Source organism: Nestor notabilis, unplaced genomic scaffold, assembly GCF_000696875.1.
Source record: "Nestor notabilis isolate BGI_N333 unplaced genomic scaffold, ASM69687v1 scaffold34886, whole genome shotgun sequence".
In the NCBI taxonomy this organism is placed as follows: Eukaryota; Metazoa; Chordata; class Aves; order Psittaciformes; family Psittacidae; genus Nestor; species Nestor notabilis.
This window is the reverse complement of record NW_009932140.1, coordinates 5,984-6,702: the sequence shown is the minus strand read 5'-3', so window position 1 is coordinate 6,702 and position 719 is coordinate 5,984. Positions and strand designations below refer to the sequence as shown.

The following is a 719-nucleotide window of genomic DNA, read 5'->3' as shown; positions in this document are numbered from 1 at the left end:
CTTTCCCTGCTGTTTTCCTCATACACAGGTGGTTTTTCGGAAAGATTCCCCGAGCGAAGGCTGAAGAGATGTTGGGCAAACAGAGACACGATGGTGCCTTCCTCATCAGGGAGAGCGAGAGTGCTCCTGGGGACTTCTCCCTCTCAGTCAAGTAAGTAATGCCCAGAAGCAACCGTGTGTGGTAATCAGGCCACCTACTGCTCATATGGATGAGTGAGGAAAGGTCAGGGCATGTCAGTGCTGAGGAGCAGGAATAACCTTCCAGATGTCCTATAGCATTTCTGTTCTTCCAGTGATGCTTATTTAGTCCCTCTCTAGTAGAACAAACATACGTGCTCTGGTTTGTAGGAAGTACAGGACAGACCTGATGGCATATTTCTGGCTGGCTCATGCAATCCTGGGCACTGTCTGTGAGTTTGGTTTTGAGTCCCATTCCTCCTCCTTACAGCCACAAAGTGCCCAGCGTTGTACATGTTCTCCCATCCTACTTCATTCCCCTTATGCAGTACAAGTTATTAGTTTATCTTTTCTCTGTGTACTGCACTTCCAATATGTTTTCATGTCTGCTCGGATCATGCTTTGGGGATATTCATGTTGTGTAGCACTGGGACACGGAGGCCTTTTTGATCTCTCACAAGTGTATTCCCTGTTGGTAGAGAAACTCACTCTAGTAACAGTGAAGTGAGGAAGAGCAGTTCTCATCCTTGAGTAACCATACT

The 719-nt window shown here is 47.0% G+C and overlaps 1 protein-coding gene across 3 annotated transcripts in view; it reads left to right on the top strand.

Moving 5' to 3' along the window:
- Positions 1 to 719, top strand: part of GRB2 (growth factor receptor-bound protein 2) — a 42,580-nt gene that overhangs the window by 38,848 nt on the left and 3,013 nt on the right. For 2 of the 3 annotated variants that reach the window (XM_010016217.1, XM_010016218.1), the window contains exon 3: positions 29 to 151. The exons of the other annotated variant lie outside the window; for it this stretch is intronic. In XM_010016217.1, coding sequence (XP_010014519.1) covers positions 29 to 151 — 123 coding nt within the window. The remainder of the gene's footprint in view (positions 1 to 28; positions 152 to 719) is intronic. 3 annotated transcript variants of the gene reach the window in all.